Raw genomic sequence first — 18552 nt, 5'->3', positions numbered from 1 at the left:
CACGCATGATACCAAAGCACTGTCCATATAGGACACATGCAAGACATATATTCTTCCAATCATAGTACTCCCACGCATTAGCATTGTATCCCTTACAAATTTGCTTCAGCACCTCTTCAAAGATCTCATTTCTATATAAATGCAATTACAATACAATACAATGCCGCCTGGCCCCCTCAATCAGTCCTAGCTGTAAATTACAGCATGGGTCTTTGAAGTCCATAAGGATAATATTTTGAGAAAGCGCATCTTCCCCCAACATGGTAGGAGTCTTATTTACTATTGTAACTCCAGGAATATTTAGAAGAATGTTAAAAAATCCCCAAATATTAGTGTTGAAATGTTGCTAGCTACAAAATGCTGCCGAAAGAGCAAAAAACCAAGCTAGGAATACCAAGTGAAATTTATAAGCCAGACTTGGCTGACGGTGTCTAACATACAAGTCGATTTGGCAGCTATCACATTTATAGAGATCAGAATTTCTGTGTCTCTAGGGACGCTTGTATTCAGCACAGCGGTGTCAGGCCTTGCAACTGAAAGGCCGATTTCATCAAATGCGCTGCATGCAATATTTTTAAGATGTCTGGAATTGAAAAGTGCACTGATCTTGTGTTAAGGCTATTATTACCTTTAGATGTTCTAGATAACAACTGGATCTTCCCAACAGCAGAATGATCAAATTGCGTAATCGCCTTTGACAAAAGGGTCAATCTTAGAAAGCGGCTGATTCCTGAAGGTTGCAAAGGAAGATCCAGTTACTCAAAAAATTGTTTCCTAGCGCAAAAATAAAAGCCAATTCATTTTCTGATGTTTTGGTACTATAGTATCTACACTATTGAATACTTAACAATATAAACACATTTACATATGTAATCTTTGCACCTAAAATACATGAGCAAAGGTCGAAGCAGCTGTCCTTCAATAGTTGCACTGATCAGGTATATCCAAGCTTTCCTCTCGTTACATTTAATCTCGCGGCACATGGCTATTCCAAGATGGTTGCCTCCTTCATCCCCATCATTCAAGTGACCGACGTTTGTGGCAGCTGCGGAGTTCACAAAGCACCAGGTCCCGCCCCCAAGCTTTCTCCCAGGATCCCCCGCCCCTGTGATATCTCCAGGGTTGATGAGTGTGGGAGAGAGAGAGAGAAAAGCCGATGGGTGCTTGGTTAGAGAATGGCAGGACAGCCGAGGCGGGATTTTCAAATGTTTAAGCGAGCGGAGAGATGCAGAGCCACAGTGGCCAATTGCTCGGCGCTGGGCATGGAAATCAAACGGAAGAAGGTGCGAGAAACTCCTGTGCTCCTGGAGCCGGAGGTGAGTTCAGAGAGCACACGGTGGGAGTGTGAAACGGCTCTGGGCAAACAACTTCTCTTTTTATTATCATCGGGGGTTGCAACTTTACGAGTCTTTTGAGCTGCGTTACTCCGTGGAACAGTACTGTTTTCGGTATTCGTACGCTTCGTAATATGTGTGGGGGTCTACAGTACGTCGCAAATAAATAATATTTAAAGGAGTGCACCGGGCGCAGGTCAGTTTTGTTTTTGTTGTGACCGTGATTTCGCGAATCAGAAACCAGTACGTCGCGTCTTTTTCTCAGCTGTGTTCGAAAGTGCAGCACCTGCGCTTCCTGATTGTTTGTTTGGTTTTATGACTGACATTTACTTATTTATTTGGTTTGATCTCCAGACTCCGACCTCATTTCATAAAATTGTCTTTCTTTTTCGGAATAAAACTATTTGCCCGTGCAGGTCGACTAGAGTTGAAGCTGTGGGACTGAAGGATAGAAGGTTACTCCTTTAGGAGGGATATTTTGGGGCAGACAACGGAGAACTGTGTTCCATGATGTTAGAAAGGCGCAAGCAAGATCAACTTTCCCGTTAAAAGTGGTTTATCTCTTTTCAGTATATGACGTATCGGCGTGGAAATCAATCTTTCTATTTCGTAATTTTAGGAGTTCTCTCGGCCGAGTCGCTATTGTGTTTCACAGTCTAGTATTTGCATTTCAAACTTGCGCGAGTGTTTAGCCTATTGAATTGTGTACAGCTGTGTATTTGTAATTCTGCCACAAGTCAAGGTTGACTGGTGGTTACATTCTTGTGCTTGTCATTGTTCTATTTAATCTGTTGATGTGTTGGTTTGCATGCGATACATTAGCAGTTTGTAAGTCGTTATTAGAAGGGAAACATTGGCTCAAATGGTAATCTTTAATTCTATTCAACAGGGTTATTAGACTTTTTTCAATGTTGTCTGCCAATCTTTTTTTGCACGTTCTATTGTATTTGGCATCCCTTGTTTAAATGAAAACTGCGAATCATGCACGTCGTTACAGAATGGCATGTAATGTAACATTTAGGAACACGTTTATTTGCCAAGAATTTGCTCAAGTTGCAGGAGTTTGGAGAGCAGAATATGACCAGTTAAGGTTGGAACATTTGCAAGGTGAGTTACACAGGCAATAGTAGTTAGGGGCATGTCTGTTAAATGCCAGTCCATGTCAGTTTCTGCGTTAAAGATGAACTTAAGGATTGTAATCAGCAAGGATCAATTAGTATACGCAAACCAGGGTGGTATTGGTACACAAACCCATATTTTAAAGATTCTGATCCAAGGAGTTTAGCCTCTGTAGACGGAGTGAAATATTTTGAGCATAAAATTTCGTTGAGGTAGAAGGAATCGAAATGTTTTACTTGATAGTCAATTCATTCATTCCAAAGAGGTCGCCCTTCAGTTCATGCAGTTTTTATCCTCTAGTCCAGAGGTCTTCAAACGTTTTTGCTATGAACCCCCCTAATGAAGTTGCTTGAAGTCTGGCCCACTCCAATACTTTATGAGAAGGGTTGGGGGAGCTGTAGAGTAGGGCTAAGCATAGGGGACAAGATTTATGAGTCATTTTAGTGATACTGTAGTTCACAGTCCACACTGAATGTGAGACTTATATAACAGCAAATACATCGAACAAAACCACTAATTGACCCAACAATATTGCTCCCCATAATAGTGGTGTTGTGAACCCCTCACACCCCTAGGCCCCAATGCAACTGCACCTGCAGCACCAATGATAACTGAGGCCCTGCTTAGCAGGCTATCACTTCTGCTGCTTTCATCTTTCCCCCACCTTGCTTAACCATCATGCCAACCTTGCAACAGGCTTTCTGTCCCTTTCAAGAAAAAACAGAAACTTCCACATGATATCCCTCTTTTTTTCTGCAAGGGTGCCCTAAAGTTACATATGACAATAGGGTCTCTTGACCCCTTTTTAAAGTGAAAGTGATAATTGTGATGCAGTGTGCCCCTCAGAACCCTAGACTGCTTCACCTGTTTCACGAATGATAGCCCGCTTTGCATGGCAGAACCTATCTCCTCTGCCATTTGTTAAAAAACAGGGCTCCCATTTTGCCACACCCCCTCCCTGCCACCTCTCTGAGGCGAAACTAAGGTGCCTCCTCTGCTTCAATTTTCACCTTCCTTGAGCCATTGCTCCGAGGCTGAAAGTAACACTGACATACAAGTGTGCATTGGGCCCTAATGCAAGCCAAGGAGGGTTGAAAAACTGCCATGATTGCGGTTTACTCAGCTCCTCATGCCATGGGGCCCTGGTGCCACTACCTGCAGCACCAATCATACTTTATGGCCTTGCGTGTGGGAAAAAAAGCCGTGAATGTGACCCGGGCTCTAATGCTAGCAAGGACAATGGGCCCCACAGCACCTTTTTCATATTAAGGAAGACATCGTTGTGGGACAGTGGTCACTTACACCCTTCCCTCAGTACCTGTTAAACTAATGATTGTGATGGCCCTTTAAAAAAAAAAAAAACAACTATATATTACACCCTTCCTAGGGGGAATCTTTCTGAGGAAGTCGCCTCTGTTCATAAGTAAATGAAAAAATGAGCCCCCACACAGTGCCCCTTCTTCTGAACCATATCTTTGGACCCATGGACCTTGTTCCTTTTGTGTACCTTTCTTCTCTGTCGTTACTAGTTAATAATGACACACATGCACATGCACAGTGTATTTCTGTCTCAAACTATAAATACATAAGTCAATATGCCACACTGCGCCAACTAGGATACAATTCTGTGTCTGTCTGATCTCACACATAGACATCTACAGTGATCACATTATCCAACTGAGATGTCATATTTGGCACAATAAGATTACTTTTTTGTGGTAGTTTTATTTAGCGCAAATTTGAACCAAGATGTTGCAGCGCTTTACATGAGCACAAATTACATTACACATGGTCACGTTCGTTTGTAGGCACAGGAGCTTAAATGAACTGCCCAGAAATACAGGATGTTTACCTTGCATTAATTTTTAGGTCGAGGCCTCGTCCGCACTGCTGTAAGCAGTGGGCGGAGCCGAAGATTTAATGTTGTCCAGTATGGGGGCTTGAACCCGCCCCTCTTCTCCATTGGCTGGCCTCGTAAATGCTGGCCAGCCATTGGAGGAGAGGGACGTCACTCGGTTCAGGCTGTCTTTTGCAGATTCGGGGGCGTGTTTTTTTGCAGTTTTTAAGCTGTGACGTCATCCGTCACTCAACTGCTCAAAAACACGCCCCTGAATCACGAAAATGGCAGCACGTTTCTCCGAGGCATTTCTGCTTTGCCTCGGAGAAACGTGGTCGTGTGGAGCGCTCCTCTCTTGTTTAGGTGAGATTTCAAATGTTGGATGAAATTCAGTGATGTTTCGATATTTTGTTTTAAAAATGGTTTTAAGCTATGGTTTGCGACGGATGCGTATGTACAGTTTACTCTAGAATAATTATGTTGACTAGCAAATCTGCTGTACAAAATGTAAAAAAAACTGTATTGGGTGCATATTTGCACGCCGGAGGGTGCAAGACCCTGGACTGGTGAGAGGAGGGGTGTGCTCGCCTGTGGTACTGCTGGCTGCAGTGCTCCCACACAAGGAACAGGCATCAAAATGATGTCTAAGAGCGTCTGTGCGTCCTTCTCTTGCTCTCTGCCGTGGCCCATGGCCGCCTCTCATTCCTTGCATTTCTCTGTAATGTCAGCCCTCTTTCTTGTCCGGCTACCCTCCGTTCTTCTCTCCATCCACCGCTTGTCTATGGTCCCTCCCTTGTTTATCACCGCCCTCGGTCATTCTTTCCGTTCTCTCTTTTCCCTCCGCTGTCTATAAATGTCCTGCTGTCCCTCCATCCAGTATCTGTTCTAAACCTCTCACAGCTCGCGCCCCCCCTATCCCATGACTGAGCCCCCTTAAAAGATGCATCGGGGGTCTCCCTCACCATGGACCCGTCAGGAGTCAGGACAGAAGGCCCTCGGCACACAGCGATGAGGCAGCCCCCCCCTCGCCCCGACCCTCCAGAGCACCAGCCAATGGGTGCATCCCGGCCGCTGCTCTATCTCCCCCCCCACCCCTCTCTTCCCGGACTCAGCTCTCCCTGGACATCTCTTCTGCTGAGTACATTTCTTCCAGGAGGCGGGGCTGCCAGGGGCATCGACCCGAGGCCCTCCTGGTGGTGTGGACAGAAGGGCAGCCAAGCTCCCATGGGGGGTATTTACCAACTGTTGGCAAGAGTCGATGACCCCAGGCCTCTCCTCTGCAGGCGGCCAGCCCGAGACCCCATCTCCACTAGAGTATCATTTCTGCCTCCCTCCCCCCGGGTCATCTGCTCATAACACCCCTTCTACTCTACTTCCGCGCCCTCACTCTCTCTCTCCTGTTACTTCTCCAGCCCCCGCCGTTCACTGCCGAGGGCACAGAAGGGCAGCCTCAGACCTTCAACCTCCAAGGGGAAGAAACTGGCCATGCTGGAGGCGTAGTGGCAAATCCACGTGTGGGTGGCATAAAGGTGGCATACAGACTCAAGCAGCAGGCATGGCTCCGATGTCCTGGCAGAGCTGTGCTCAGTCTATGCATGGGTAGCTGCAGGGAGGCCTGCGGTGCACTGGTGGGTTATGGCGGCGACCAGTACTTCGGAGCTGTCAGACAGGGGTGAAGTGCACTGACAGAGTTCGGAGCGAGCACTGTAACAGTGCGAGAAGCAGCAGGCCTCTGACTGCACTCTTCTATACCACAGATTCACCCCAAAGAACATATAGATTAGCATACAGTCAGTCCGCAGGCATTATGCTGTACAATGACTGTTCAGCTTCACGCCTCTTGACGCGCTGACGTCAGACACCGTCCTTTTGAGACCAGGACGTCACACTTGTTGTTGCATCCTGACTTACCTGTCACCACAGCTGCTTATGACTATATTCGCGTCCTCATTAAGGACTCCTTTCCGTGAGCCGGGAACAACCGAGATTTCCATTCTTTCAGGCTTCTTCACAGGTTTCTTACACTTTCAAACAGTTACAGCAGATTATATAAAACAGGATGGGTGCCCACTATTGTGGAAGTTTTCTCTAACACCCCTTTAAGATTCTTCAAAACTCTGTGTGTGTGTGTGTGTGTAGGTGGCTGTGTGTGTGTGTGTAGGTGGCTGTGTGTGTGTGTGTAGGTGGCTGTGTGTGTGTAGGTGGCTGTGTGTGTGTGTGTGTGTAGGTGGCTGTGTGTGTGTGTGTGTGTAGGTGGCTGTGTGTGTGTGTGTGTGTAGGTGGCTGTGTGTGTGTGTGTGTAGGTGGCTGTGTGTGTGTGTGTGTAGGTGGCTGTGTGTGTGTGTGTGTAGGTGGCTGTGTGTGTGTGTGTGTAGGTGGCTGTGTGTGTGTGTGTGTGTGTAGGTGGCTGTGTGTGTGTAGGTGGCTGTGTGTGTGTGTGTAGGTGGCTGTGTGTGTGTGTGTAGGTGGCTGTGTGTGTGTGTGTAGGTGGCTGTGTGTGTGTGTAGGTGGCTGTGTGTGTGTGTGGGTGGCTGTGTGTGTGGGTGTGTGGCTGTGTGGGTGGCTGTGTGGGTGGCTGTGTGTGTGGCTGTGTGTGTGGCTGTGTGTGTGGCTGTGTGTGTGGCTGTGTGTGTGGCTGTGTGTGTGGCTGTGTGTGTGGCTGTGTGTGTGGCTGTGTGTGTGGCTGTGTGTGTGGCTGTGTGTGTGGCTGTGTGTGTGGCTGTGTGTGTGTGTGGCTGTGTGGGTGGCTGGCTGTGTGTGGGTGGCTGGCTGTGTGTGGGTGGCTGGCTGTGTGTGGCTGTGTGTGTGGGTGGCTGGCTGTGTGTGGCTGTGTGTGTGGGTGGCTGTGTGTGTGGGTGGCTGTGTGTGTGGCTGGCTGTGTGTGTGGGTGGCTGTGTGTGTGGCTGGCTGTGTGTGTGTGTGTGTGTGCGTGGGTGGCTGTGTGTGTGTGTGTGTGTGCGTGGGTGGCTGTGTGTGTGTGTGGGTGGCTGTGTGTGTGTGGGTGGCTGTGTGTGTGTGGGTGGCTGTGTGTGTGTGGGTGGCTGTGTGTGGGTGGGTGGCTGTGTGTGGGTGGGTGGCTGTGTGTGGGTGGCTGTGGGTGGCTGTGTGTGGGTGGCTGTGTGTGGGTGGCTGTGTGTGTGTGTAGGTGGCTGTGTGTGTGTGTGTGTGGCTGGCTGTGTGTGTGGCTGGCTGTGTGTGTGGCTGGCTGTGTGTGTGTGTGGCTGGCTGTGTGTGTGGGTGGCTGTGTGGGTGGGTGGCTGTGTGTGTGGGTGGGTGGCTGTGTGTGTGGGTGGGTGGCTGTGTGTGTGGGTGGGTGGCTGTGTGTGTGGGTGGGTGGGTGGGTGGCTGTGTGTGTGTGTGTGGGTGGGTGTTGGACAGGCCACATGAAGGGCTCGCTCCCTCCCCGCAGGACAGGGCCCGGGCCACCGTCAGCACCATTGCCCGGCCCAGCCGCCATCTTGGACACAGCACCACGCGGCCGCGCGGCCTCAGCCCGACCCCAACCCTGGGCCTGGCCAGGCCCCGACATCCCGGCACCACCCTCCACCCAGGAGGTGAACGGACCACTTGGCAGGTCACTGGGAGTAAGAAGTGTCGATGGCTCTCCCCCGCCAGGTGCCGAGCACCCCCAGCCTCCTCGGGCGCTGGCTCCACCCCCCTGCTGGGTGTCTGGACTCCCTCATCCCAGACCTCCCGACCTCCAAGAGCGAGGGTCCGGACATCAAAGGGCGCCAGACCTATAACTGAGGCCGCCCCAGGACAGGAAGGCAGTTGTATCCTGGAGTCGAGAGACACCGCGACAAACTCATCCTTGACGGACTGCTGGCGCTGCCACAGCCCTGCCTTGTGAACTATTGTCCTGCCTGCTGGCGCTGCCGCGGCCCTCTGCAACCTTCATCCTCGTGGGACCTGCTGGCGCTGCCGCGGCCCTCTGCAACCTTCATCCTCGTGGGACCTGCTGGCGCTGCCGCGGCCCGTTGTAACCTTCATCCTCGTGGGACCTGCTGGCGCTGCCGCGGCCCGTTGCAACCTGCATTCTCGTGGGACCTGCTGGCGCTGCCGCGGCCCGTTGTAACCTTCATCCTCGTTGGGACCTGCTGGCGCTGCCGCGGCCCGTTGCCACCTACGACCTCTTCGGGACCTGCCGGCGCTGCCGCGGTCTGACCCCTCCGAACACCGAGCTCGAGGATTGTGAGCTATCCCCGTTACACCTCCGTACCCGTGGGTACCAAGACTGTCCCGCTACCCCCTTCCCTTACTAGAGACTAGAATTGAGAGGATCATCGTGTCCTGATCGCCTTGTATCGTACCACTCTACTACCAGAAGTGCCTATAAAAGGTGTTACCCTGATCTTTGTGTGGTGTCCATCTGTGGGGGGGAAGTTACCTGTCTGTGCGATCGCTGTGCTCGGCCGACCCTCCAGGTCCCCGTCTAACAGTGAATGGCTGTGTGTGTGTGGCTGTGTGGCTGGCTGTGTGTGTGGCTGTGTGTGTGGCTGTGTGTGTGGCTGTGTGTGTGGCTGTGTGTGTGGCTGTGTGTGTGGCTGTGTGTGTGGCTGTGTGTGTGGCTGTGTGTGTGGCTGTGTGTGTGGCTGTGTGGCTGTGTGTGTGGCTGTGTGTGTGGCTGTGTGTGTGGCTGTGTGTGTGGCTGTGTGTGTGGCTGTGTGTGTGGCTGTGTGTGTGGCTGTGTGTGTGGCTGTGTGTGTGGCTGTGTGTGTGGCTGTGTGTGTGGCTGTGTGTGTGGCTGTGTGTGTGGCTGTGTGTGTGGCTGTGTGTGTGGCTGTGTGTGTGGCTGTGTGTGTGGCTGTGTGTGTGGCTGTGTGTGTGTGGCTGTGTGTGTGTGTGTGGCTGTGTGTGTGTGGGTGGCTGGCTGTGTGGGTGGGTGGCTGGCTGTGTGTGTGGGTGGCTGGCTGTGTGTGGGTGGCTGGCTGTGTGTGGGTGGCTGGCTGTCTGTGTGTGGGTGGGTGGCTGTGTGTGGGTGGGTGGCTGTGTGTGTGTGTGGGTGGCTGTGTGTGTGTGGGTGGCTGTGTGTGTGGGTGGCTGTGTGTGTGTGGGTGGCTGTGTGTGTGTGGGTGGCTGTGTGTGTGTGGGTGGCTGTGTGTGTGTGGGTGGCTGTGTGTGTGGGTGGCTGTGTGTGTGTGGGTGGCTGTGTGTGTGTGGGTGGCTGTGTGTGTGTGGGTGGCTGTGTGTGTGTGGGTGGCTGTGTGTGTGTGGGTGGCTGTGTGTGTGTGGGTGGCTGTGTGTGTGTGGGTGGCTGTGTGTGTGTGGGTGGCTGTGTGTGTGTGGGTGGCTGTGTGTGTGTGGGTGGCTGTGTGGGTGGCTGGCTGTGTGGGTGGCTGGCTGTCTGTGTGTGGGTGGGTGGCTGTGTGTGTGTGTGTGGGTGGCTGTGTGTGTGTGTGTGGGTGGCTGTGTGTGTGTGTGGGTGGCTGTGTGTGTGTGTGTGGCTGTGTGTGTGTGGGTGGCTGTGTGTGTGTGTGGGTGGCTGTGTGTGTGTGTGTGTGGGTGTGTGTGTGGGTGTGGGTGGCTGTGTGTGGGTGGCTGTGTGTGGGTGGCTGGCTTTGTGTGGGTGGCTGGCTGTGTGTGTGGGTGGGTGGCTGGCTGTGTGTGTGTGTGTGTCGGTGTGTGTGTGGGCGGCTGGCTGTGTGTGGGTGGCTGTGTGTGGGTGGCTGTGTGTGGGTGGCTGTGTGTGGGTGGCTGTGTGTGGGTGGCTGTGTGTGGGTGGCTGTGTGTGGGTGGCTGTGTGTGTGTGGGTGGCTGTGTGTGTGTGGGTGGCTGTGTGTGTGTGGGTGGCTGTGTGTGTGTGGGTGGCTGTGTGTGTGTGGGTGGCTGTGTGGCTGTGGGTGGCTGTGTGTGTGTGGGTGGCTGTGTGTGTGTGGCTGTGGGTGGCTGTGTGTGTGTGGCTGTGGGTGGCTGTGTGTGTGTGGCTGTGGGTGGCTGTGTGTGGGTGGCTGTGTGTGTGTGTAGGTGGCTGTGTGTGTGTGTGTGTGTGTGTAGGTGGCTGTGTGTGTGTGTGTGTGCAGGTGGCTGTGTGTGTGTGTGTAGGTGGCTGTGTGTGTGTGTGTAGGTGGCTGTGTGTGTGTGTAGGTGGCTGTGTGTGTGTGTAGGTGGCTGTGTGTGTGTGTGTAGGTGGCTGTGTGTGTGTAGGCTGTGTGTGGCTGTGGCTGTGTGTGGCTGTGGCTGTGTGTGTGTAGGCTGTGTGTGGCTGTGGCTGTGTGTGGCTGTGGCTGTGTGGCTGTGGCTGTGTGTGTGTGGCTGTGTGTGTGTGGCTGTGTGTGTGTGGCTGTGTGTGTGTGGCTGTGTGTGTGTGGCTGTGTGTGTGTGGCTGTGTGTGTGTGGCTGTGTGTGTGTGGCTGTGTGTGTGTGTGTGGCTGTGTGTGTGTGGCTGTGTGTGGGTGGGTGGCTGTGTGTGGGTGGGTGGCTGTGTGTGGGTGGGTGGCTGTGTGTGGGTGGGTGGCTGTGTGTGGGTGGGTGGCTGTGTGTGGGTGGGTGGCTGTGTGTGTGTGTGGCTGTGTGTGTGTGTGTGGCTGTGTGTGTGTGGCTGTGTGTGTGTAGCTGTGTGTGTGTGTGTAGCTGTGTGTGTGTGTGGCTGTGTGTGTGTGGCTGTGTGTGTGGCTGTGTGTGTGTGGCTGTGTGTGTGTGTAGCTGTGTGTGTGTGTAGCTGTGTGTGTGTGTGGCTGTGTGTGGCTGTGGCTGGCTGTGTGTGTGTGGCTGGCTGGCTGTGTGTGTGTGGCTGGCTGGCTGTGTGTGTGTGGCTGGCTGGCTGTGTGTGGCTGGCTGGCTGTGTGTGTGTGGCTGGCTGTGTGTGTGGGTGGCTGGCTGTGTGTGTGGGTGGCTGGCTGTGTGTGTGGGTGGCTGGCTGTGTGTGTGGGTGGGTGGCTGTGTGTGTGGGTGGGTGGCTGTGTGTGTGGGTGGGTGGCTGTGTGTGTGTGGGTGGGTGGCTGTGTGTGTGTGGGTGGGTGGCTGTGTGTGTGTGGGTGGGTGGCTGTGTGTGTGTGGGTGGGTGGCTGTGTGTGTGTGGGTGGCTGTGTGTGGGTGGCTGTGTGTGTGTGGGTGGGTGGCTGTGTGTGTGTGGGTGGGTGGCTGTGTGTGTGTGGGTGGGTGGCTGTGTGTGTGTGGGTGGGTGGCTGTGTGTGTGTGGCTGTGTGTGTGTGGCTGTGTGTGTGTGGCTGTGTGTGTGTGGCTGTGTGTGTGTGGCTGTGTGTGTGTGGCTGTGTGTGTGTGGCTGTGTGTGTGTGGCTGTGTGTGTGTGGCTGTGTGTGTGTGGCTGTGTGTGTGTGTGGGTGGCTGTGTGTGTGTGTGGGTGGCTGTGTGTGTGTGTGGGTGGCTGTGTGTGTGTGTGGGTGGCTGTGTGTGTGTGTGGGTGGCTGTGTGTGTGTGTGGGTGGCTGTGTGTGTGTGTGGGTGGCTGTGTGTGTGTGTGGGTGGCTGTGTGTGTGTGTGGGTGGCTGTGTGTGTGTGTGGGTGGCTGTGTGTCTGTGGGTGGCTGTGTGTGTGTGTGGGTGGCTGTGTGTGTGTGTGGGTGGCTGTGTGTGTGTGGGTGGCTGGCTGTGTGGGTGGCTGGCTGTGTGGGTGGGTGTGTGGGTGGCTGGCTGTGTGGGTGGGTGGCTGTGTGTGTGTGTGGGTGGCTGTGTGTGTGTGTGTGTGTGGGTGGCTGTGTGTGTGTGTGTGTGTGGGTGGCTGTGTGTGGGTGGCTGTGTGTGTGTGGGTGGCTGTGTGTGTGTGGGTGGCTGTGTGTGTGTGGCTGGCTGTGTGTGTGTGTGGCTGGCTGTGTGTGTGGCTGGCTGTGTGGGTGGGTGGGTGGCTGTGTGTGGGTGGGTGGCTGTGTGTGTGGGTGGGTGGCTGTGTGTGTGGGTGGGTGGCTGTGTGTGTGGGTGGGTGGCTGTGTGTGTGTGGGTGGGTGGCTGTGTGTGTGTGGGTGGGTGGCTGTGTGTGTGTGGGTGGCTGTTTGTGTGTGGGTGGCTGGCTGTGTGTGTGGGTGGGTGGGTGGCTGTGTGTGGGTGGCTGTGTGGCTGTGTGTGTGTGTGGCTGTGTGTGTGTGTGGCTGTGTGTGTGTGGGTGGCTGTGTGTGTGGGTCTGGCTGTGTGTGTGTGGGTGGCTGTGTGTGTGTGGCTGGCTGTGTGTGTGTGTGGCTGGCTGTGTGTGTGTGTGGCTGTGTGTGTGGCTGGCTGTGTGTGTGGGTGGGTGGCTGTGTGTGTGGGTGGGTGGCTGTGTGTGTGGGTGGGTGGCTGTGTGTGGGTGGGTGGCTGTGTGTGTGGGTGGGTGGCTGTGTGTGTGGTTGGGTGGCTGTGTGTGTGTGGGTGGGTGGCTGTGTGTGTGTGGGTGGGTGGCTGTGTGTGGGTGGGTGGCTGTGTGTGTGTGGGTGGGTGGCTGTGTGTGTGTGGGTGGGTGGCTGTGTGTGTGGGTGGGTGGCTGGCTGTGTGGGTGGGTGGGTGGCTGTGTGTGGGTGGGTGGGTGGGTGGCTGTGTGTGGGTGGCTGTGTGTGTGTGTGGGTGGCTGTGTGTCTGTGTGTGTGGGTGTGTCTGTGTGTGTGGGTGGCTGTGTGTGTGTGTGGGTGGCTGTGTGTGTGGGTGGGTGGCTGTGTGTGTGGGTGGGTGGCTGTGTGTGTGGGTGGGTGGCTGTGTGTGTGTGTGGGTGGCTGTGTGTGTGTGTGGGTGGCTGTGTGTGTGTGTGGGTGGCTGTGTGTGTGGGTGGGTGGCTGTGTGTGTGGGTGGCTGTGTGTGGGTGGCTGTGTGTGGGTGGCTGAGTTTGTGTGGGTGGCTGTGTGTGTGTGGGTGGCTGTGTGTGTGTGTGTGTGTGTCGGTGTGTTTGTGGGCGGCTGGCTGTGTGTGTGTGGCTGTGTGTGTGTGTGTGTGGCTGTGTGTGTGTGGGTGGCTGTGTGGGTGGCTGGCTGTGTGGCTGGCTGTGTGGGTGGCTGGCTGTGTGGGTGGCTGTGTGTGTGTGGGTGGCTGTGTGTGTGTGGGTGGCTGTGTGTGTGTGTGTGGGTGGCTGTGTGTGTGGGTGGCTGTGTGTGGGTGGCTGTGTGTGTGTGGGTGGCTGTGTGTGTGTGGGTGGCTGTGTGTGTGTGGGTGGCTGTGTGTGTGTGGGTGGCTGTGTGTGTGTGGGTGGCTGTGTGTGTGTGTGGCTGGCTGTGTGTGTGGCTGGCTGTGTGGGTGGGTGGGTGGCTGTGTGGGTGGGTGGGTGGCTGTGTGTGTGGGTGGGTGGCTGTGTGTGTGTGTGGGTGGGTGGCTGTGTGTGTGTGGGTGGGTGGCTGTGTGTGTGTGGGTGGGTGGCTGTGTGTGTGTGGGTGGGTGGCTGTGTGTGTGTGGGTGGGTGGCTGTGTGTGTGGGTGGGTGGGTGGCTGTGTGTGGGTGGGTGGGTGGCTGTGTGTGTGTGGCTGTGTGTGTGTGGCTGTGTGTGTGTGGCTGTGTGTGTGTGGCTGTGTGTGTGTGGCTGTGTGTGTGTGGCTGTGTGTGTGTGGCTGTGTGTGTGTGGCTGTGTGTGTGTGGCTGTGTGTGTGTGGCTGTGTGTGGGTGGGTGGCTGGGTGGGTGGCTGGCTGGGTGGGTGGCTGGCTGGGTGGGTGGCTGGCTGTGTGGGTGGGTGGCTGGCTGTGTGGGTGGGTGGCTGGCTGTGTGGGTGGGTGGGTGGCTGGCTGTGTGGGTGGGTGGCTGGCTGTGTGGGTGGGTGGGTGGGTGGCTGGCTGTGTGTGTGTGTGGCTGGCTGTGTGTGTGTGTGTGGCTGGCTGTGTGTGTGTGTGTGTGGCTGTGTGTGTGGCTGTGTGTGTGGCTGTGTGTGTGTGGGTGGTTGTGTGTGTGTGTGGGTGGCTGTGTGTGTGTGTGGGTGGCTGTGTGTGTGTGTGGGTGGCTGTGTGTGTGTGTGGGTGGCTGTGTGTGTGTGTGGGCGGCTGTGTGTGGGCGGCTGTATGTGGGCGGCTGTGTGTGTGGGTGGCTGTGTGTGTGTGGGTGGCTGTGTGTGTGTGGGTGGCTGTGTGTGTGTGTGTGGGTGGCTGGCTGTGTGGGTGGGTGGGTGGCTGGCTGTGTGTGTGTGTGTGTGTGGGGGTGGCTGGCTGTGTGTGGCTGTCTGTGTGTGGGTGGGTGGCTGTCTGTGTGTGGGTGGCTGTGTGTGGGTGGGTGGCTGTGTGTGTGTGTGGGTGGCTGTGTGTGTGTGGGTGGCTGTGTGTGTGTGTGGGTGGCTGTGTGTGTGTGGGTGGCTGTGTGTGTGTGTGGGTGGCTGTGTGTGTGTGTGGGTGGCTGTGTGTGTGTGGGTGGCTGTGTGTGTGTGGGTGGCTGTGTGTGGGTGGCTGGCTTTGTGTGGGTGGCTGGCTGTGTGTGTGGGTGGGTGGCTGGCTGTGTGTGTGTGTGGGTGGGTGTGTGTGTGGGCGGCTGGCTGTGTGTGTGTGGCTGTGTGTGTGTGGCTGTGTGTGTGGCTGTGTGTGTGTGGCTGTGTGTGGGTGGGTGGCTGTGTGTGGGTGGGTGGCTGTGTGTGGGTGGGTGGCTGTGTGTGGGTGGGTGGCTGTGTGTGTGTGGGTGGCTGTGTGTGTGTGGGTGGCTGTGTGGCTGTGGCTGTGTGTGGGTGGCTGTGTGTGTGTGGGTGGCTGTGTGTGTGTGGGTGGCTGTGTGGCTGTGGGTGGCTGTGTGTGGGTGGCTGTGTGTGTGTGTAGGTGGCTGTGTGTGTGTGTAGGTGGCTGTGTGTGTGTGTAGGTGGCTGTGTGTGTGTGTAGGTGGCTGTGTGTGTGTGTAGGTGGCTGTGTGTGTGTGTGTGTAGGTGGCTGTGTGTGTGTGTAGGTGGCTGTGTGTGTGTGTAGGTGGCTGTGTGTGTGTGTAGGTGGCTGTGTGTGTGTGTAGGCTGTGTGTGTGTGGCTGTGGCTGTGTGTGGCTGTGTGTGTGGCTGTGTGTGGCTGTGTGTGGCTGTGTGTGTGGCTGTGTGTGTGTGGCTGTGTGTGTGTGGCTGTGTGTGTGTGGCTGTGTGTGTGTGGCTGTGTGTGTGTGGCTGTGTGTGTGTGGCTGTGTGTGGCTGGCTGTGTGTGGCTGTGGGTGTGTGTGTGTGTGGGTGGCTGTGTGTGTGGGTGGCTGTGTGTGTGGGTGGCTGTGTGTGTGGGTGGCTGTGTGGGTGGCTGTGTGTGTGGGTGGCTGTGTGGGTGGGTGGCTGTGTGGGTGGCTGTGTGGGTGGGTGGCTGTGTGGGTGGCTGTGTGGGTGGCTGTGTGTGTGTGGGTGGCTGTGTGTGTGTGTGGCTGTGTGTGTGTGTGGCTGTGTGTGTGTGTGGCTGTGTGTGTGTGGCTGTGTGTGTGTGGCTGTGTGTGGCTGTGTGTGGCTGTGTGTGGCTGTGTGTGGCTGTGTGTGGCTGTGTGTGGCTGTGTGTGTGTGTGTGGCTGGCTGTGTGTGTGTGGCTGGCTGTGTGTGGCTGGCTGGCTGTGTGTGTGTGGCTGGCTGGCTGTGTGTGTGTGTGTGTGGCTGGCTGTGTGTGTGTGTGTGGCTGGCTGTGTGTGTGTGTGTGTGTGGCTGGCTGTGTGTGTGTGTGTGTGGCTGTGTGTGTGTGGCTGTGTGTGTGTGGCTGTGTGTGGCTGTGTGTGGCTGTGTGTGGCTGTGTGTGGCTGTGTGGGTGGGTGGGTGGCTGTGTGTGTGTGTGGGTGGCTGTGTGTGTGTGTGGGTGGCTGTGTGTGTGTGTGGGTGGCTGTGTGTGTGTGGGTGGCTGTGTGTGTGTGTGGGTGGCTGTGTGTGTGTGTGGGTGGCTGTGTGTGTGTGTGGCTGGCTGTGTGTGTGTGTGGCTGGCTGTGTGTGTGTGTGGCTGGCTGTGTGTGTGTGTGGCTGGCTGTGTGTGTGTGTGGCTGGCTGTGTGTGTGTGTGGCTGGCTGTGTGTGTGTGTGGCTGTGTGTGTGTGTGGCTGGCTGTGTGTGTGTGTGGCTGGCTGTGTGTGTGTTTGTGTGTGTGTGTTTGTGTGTGTGTTTGTGTGTGTGTGTGTGTGGCTGTGTGTGTGTGGCTGTGTGTGTGTGGGTGGGTGGCTGTGTGTGTGGCTGTGTGTGTGTGGCTGTGTGTGTGTGGCTGTGTGTGTGTGGCTGTGGCTGTGTGTGGCTGTGTGTGTGTGGCTGTGGCTGTGTGTGTGTGTGTGTGTGGCTGTGTGTGTGTGTGGGTGGCTGTGTGTGTGTGTGTGTGGCTGTGTGGGTGGGTGGCTGTGTGTGTGTGTGTGTGTGGGCGGCTGGCTGTGTGTGTGTGTGGCTGGCTGTGTGTGTGTGGCTGGCTGTGTGTGTGTGGCTGGCTGTGTGTGTGTGGCTGGCTGTGTGTGTGTGGCTGGCTGGCTGTGTGTGTGTGGCTGGCTGTGTGTGTGTGTGTGGCTGTGTGTGTGTGTGTGGCTGTGTGTGTGTGGGTGGGTGTGTGTGGGTGGGTGGCTGTGTGTGTGTGGCTGTGTGTGTGTGGCTGTGTGTGTGTGGCTGTGTGTGTGTGGCTGTGTGTGTGTGGCTGTGTGTGTGTGGCTGTGTGTGTGTGGCTGTGTGGCTGTGTGTGTGTGTGTGTGGCTGTGTGTGTGTGTGTGTGGCTGTGTGTGTGTGGGTGGCTGTGTGTGTGTGGGTGGCTGTGTGGGTGGGTGGCTGTGTGTGTGTGTGTGTGTGTGCGGCTGGCTGTGTGTGTGTGTGTGGCTGGCTGTGTGTGTGTGTGGCTGGCTGTGTGTGTGTGTGGCTGGCTGTGTGTGTGTGTGGCTGGCTGTGTGTGTGTGTGGCTGGCTGTGTGTGTGTGTGGCTGGCTGTGTATGTGGGTGGGTGGCTGTGTGTGTGGGTGGGTGGCTGTGTGGGTGGGTGGGTGGCTGTGTGGGTGGGTGGCTGTGTGTGTGTGTGTGGCTGTGTGTGGGTGGGTGTGTGTGTGTGGGTGGGTGTGTGTGGGTGGGTGTGTGTGGGTGGGTGTGTGTGGGTGGGTGTGTGTGGGTGGCTGTGTGTGTGGCTGTGTGTGTGTGGCTGTGTGTGTGTGGCTGTGTGTGGCTGTGTGTGTGTGGCTGTGTGTGTGTGTGGGTGGCTGTGTGTGTGTGTGGGTGGCTGTGTGGGTGGGTGGCTGTGTGTGTGTGTGTGGGCGGCTGTGTGTGGGCGGCTGTGTGTGGGCGGCTGTGTGTGGGCGGCTGTGTGTGTGGGTGGCTGTGTGTGTGGGTGGCTGTGTGTGTGTGGGTGGCTGTGTGTGGGTGGCTGGCTGTGTGGGTGGGTGGGTGGCTGGCTGTGTGTGTGTGTGTGTGGGTGGCTGGCTGTGTGTGGGTGGGTGGGTGGCTGTCTGTGTGTGGGTGGCTGTGTGTGGGTGGGTGGCTGTGTGTGTGTGTGGGTGGCTGTGTGTGTGTGTGGGTGGCTGTGTGTGTGTGTGGGTGGCTGTGTGTGTGTGTGGGTGGCTGTGTGTGTGTGTGGGTGGCTGTGTGTGTGTGTGGGTGGCTGTGTGTGTGTGTGGGTGGCTGTGTGTGTGTGTGGGTGGCTGTGTGTGTGTGTGTGGGTGGCTGTGTGTGTGTGTGGGTGGCTGTGTGTGGGTGGGTGGGTGGCTGTGTGTGGGTGGGTGTGTGGCTGTGTGTGTGTGTGTGGCTGTGTGTGTGTGTGTGTGTGTGTGGGTGGCTGTGTGTGTGTGTGGGTGGCTGTGTGTGTGTGTGGGTGGCTGTGTGTGTGTGTGGGTGGCTGTGTGTGTGTGTGTGTGGCTGTGTGTGTGTGTGTGTGGCTGTGTGTGGCTGGCTGTGTGTGTGGCTGGCTGGCTGTGTGTGTGTGGCTGGCTGGCTGTGTGTGTGTGTGTGTGGCTGGCTGTGTGTGTGTGTGTGGCTGGCTGTGTGTGTGTGTGTGTGTGGCTGGCTGTGTGTGTGTGGCTGGCTGTGTGTGTGTGGCTGGCTGTGTGTGTGTGTGTGTGTGGCTGGCTGTGTGTGTGTGTGGCTGGCTGTGTGTGTGTGTGGCTGGCTGTGTGTGTGTGTGGCTGGCTGTGTGTGGGGGTGGCTGGCTGTGTGTGGGGGTGGGTGGCTGTGTGGGTGGGTGGGTGGCTGTGTGGGTGGGTGGCTGGCTGTGTGTGTGGCTGGCTGGCTGTGTGTGTGGGTGGCTGGCTGTGTGTGTGGCTGTGTGTGTGTGGCTGTGTGTGTGTGGCTGTGTGGCTGTGTGTGTGTGGCTGTGTGTGTGTGGCTGTGTGTGGCTGTGTGTGTGTGGCTGTGTGTGTGTGGCTGTGTGTGTGTGGCTGTGTGTGTGTGGCTGTGTGTGGGTGGCTGTGTGTGGCTGTGTGTGTGGGTGGCTGTGTGTGGCTGTGTGTGTGGGTGGCTGTGTGTGGCTGTGTGTGTGGGTGGCTGTGTGTGGC

At 56.1% G+C, this 18552-nt stretch overlaps 1 protein-coding gene across 2 annotated transcripts in view; it reads left to right on the top strand.

Moving 5' to 3' along the window:
- Window positions 1–1051: 1051 nt before the first annotated feature.
- RTKN2 (rhotekin 2) overlaps window positions 1052–18552 on the top strand; it is a 299871-nt gene continuing 282370 nt past the window's right edge. For both annotated transcript variants that reach the window (XM_078642689.1, XM_078642690.1), the window contains exon 1: window positions 1052–1316. In XM_078642689.1, coding sequence (XP_078498815.1) covers window positions 1176–1316 — 141 coding nt within the window. In that variant the 5' untranslated portion in view covers window positions 1052–1175. The remainder of the gene's footprint in view (window positions 1317–18552) is intronic.

The sequence above is a fragment of the Lissotriton helveticus genome, chromosome 5_1 (genome assembly GCF_964261635.1).
Source record: "Lissotriton helveticus chromosome 5_1, aLisHel1.1, whole genome shotgun sequence".
NCBI classification, from domain to species: Eukaryota; Metazoa; Chordata; class Amphibia; order Caudata; family Salamandridae; genus Lissotriton; species Lissotriton helveticus.
Note: the sequence above shows the minus strand (reverse complement) of the source record. Positions and strands in the feature narration are given on the sequence as shown.